General features: G+C 39.0%; 1 protein-coding gene across 1 annotated transcript; it reads left to right on the top strand.

Moving 5' to 3' along the window:
- The first annotated feature begins 596 nt into the window (after nucleotides 1-596).
- Nucleotides 597-1,454, top strand: LOC149187610 (uncharacterized). The gene has a single exon (XM_089409706.1). The coding sequence runs from the start codon at nucleotides 597-599 to the stop codon at nucleotides 1,452-1,454; it is 858 nt and encodes a 285-aa protein (XP_089265832.1).
- Nucleotides 1,455-2,059: the final 605 nt, after the last annotated feature.

Consider the following 2,059-nt stretch of genomic DNA (forward strand, 5'->3'; position numbering starts at 1 on the left):
AATTTTGCAAGTAACATTACGGTGAGAAGAAAAAACAACAGGGGCAGTAGGCACTTCAGGGGGAGGGGTGAAGGTGCAGGCAGAGGAGTCCGTAATCTATCTCTTATAGATGTCCCTATCATTGACATGACAGAAGAAAGGCCTCTTAGAGCAAGCATGGCCGGAAAGCTTCCTCAATGAATTTTATCATATCCATGAATATAAGAGGTCTGGGGCAGACCAAAAATTTTTGGCGTTAAAGAATCTTTTCCATTCAGAAAACCCAAAAATCATTTTAATTCAAGAGACTATGCATGCCTCTTCTGTAGCAATCTCATATTTCAGGAAGATGTTTCCTTCCTAGCACATTTCTGCTTTGGAAGCTAACGGTCTTTCTGGCGGTTTAGGGGTTTTATGGGATCCTGACTGGATCAAAGCAAAAACATATAGTTGTCTGGTGGGTATCTTCATCTCGGCGCGAATGGGGGGGCATAAATGTCCAATAAATATATGCTCCCTACAAGAACAGATTTCCATTCTGGGAGACTCTTTTCGCTTCAGAAATTTTTGATATTGAATTTTTATTGATTGCAGGAGACCTTAATGTCACATTAAATATGGAGGAAATATGGGGCACCAACAAGAAAAAGGATCCCCTTGCTAACAGAATAAAAAATGAGCTTCTAAGCAGGAATTTTATTGACATTCTCCCTCCCAAAATGCATCCGACGTGGGAAAATGGAAGAATTGAAAGAGCTTATATAACCAAGAGGCTCGATAGATTTATTCTTCATGCTAGTCTAATTGATAAGTTGGGTAAGCCGTTCTCAACGATCGAGAATGTGTTCATTTCAGATCATAGACCGATTCTGTTAGGCTGGAAGGAAAAGGGGTTTAGGAAAGGCTACTCATTCAAATTCAACAGAAAATGTCTGGAAGATCCAGAGTTTAACGACATCATAAAAAAAGCCCGGAGTGAGATGTCGTCTCCGGAATCTTTTCCGCTTTTAATGACATTCAGAGACAAAATGGAATCCATTCGAAAGGTGGTAAAAGAGTGGAAATTCAAGAAAAGGCAAGCAAACAGAAATGATCTTTGGGAAATTCAAAAGGAATTAGACAGCACATTGGGATCCATGGCTACTCATCTCCTATCTTTCAAATTGATATGCCGAATAAAGGAGCTACAAAGGAAAAAACTGAAAATTTCAGAACAGGAGGAAACTTTCTGGAGATTGAAGAGTAGGGTGTTATGGCTAAAGGAAGGGGACAAGAATACAATTTGTTTTCATAAATTCGTGAGCTCCAGATGCGAAAAGAATTCCATATGGAAAATAAGTGATGGAAGAGGAGGTTTCCTATATTCCCAGGAGGACATTTCTAATGAGGCGGTGAAATTCTTTGAAAATCAGTACAAAAGATCTGAAGATAGAAGGTTTCAGGATATTTTGTGGGGCATTGAAGTGTTTTCTTAGATGTTTGATGAGGAACTAAACGATCAAATTTTCCAGCCAGTAACTAAGGAGGATCTGTTAGGAACAATGAAATCTTTTAAAAGGGACAAGTGCCCGGGTCCAGATGGCTGGACAATAGAATTATTCATTCACTTTTTTGATCTCATCAAAACTGACCTGTTAAGAATGGTGGAAGGTTACAGGATGTCAGGCAACATCAATCAGAAAACCTCCTCCACTAATATAGCACTCATTCCAAAAAAGGGAGATGCAGAGTCCTTCAAGGACTTTCGACCAATTTCACTATGTAACATCTCTTACAAAATAATTGCGAAAATCATAGTAGAAAGAATAAAAGGAACTCTTTCAAAATACTTAACAAAGGATCAACATGGCTTTTTAATGGGAAGAAATATACTGGACGCAGTTGCAAATACTCAAGAAGGTTTGTTTTCCATACACTCTAAAAAAAGTGATGTTGTTATCCTCAAGATTGATCTCTGCAAGGCATATGATTGCCTTGATTGGGGCTTCACCAGGTGCTTACTTGCGAAGATTGGTTTAAGAGCCAGCATGATCAACTGGATTATGGCCTGTGTTGACAAGGTGAACTACGTGATCATCAT

This window comes from Pinus tabuliformis, chromosome 3_1 (assembly GCF_031772625.1).
Source record: "Pinus tabuliformis cultivar Carrire ecotype Pingquan chromosome 3_1, CPIR1, whole genome shotgun sequence".
Lineage (NCBI taxonomy): Eukaryota > Viridiplantae > Streptophyta > Pinopsida > Pinales > Pinaceae > Pinus > Pinus tabuliformis.

What these genes read in the sequence shown, in the direction of transcription:
- LOC149187610 (XM_089409706.1), top strand. Translation starts at nt 597, where the DNA reads ATGGAGGAAATATGGGGCACCAACAAGAAAAAGGATCCCCTTGCTAAC.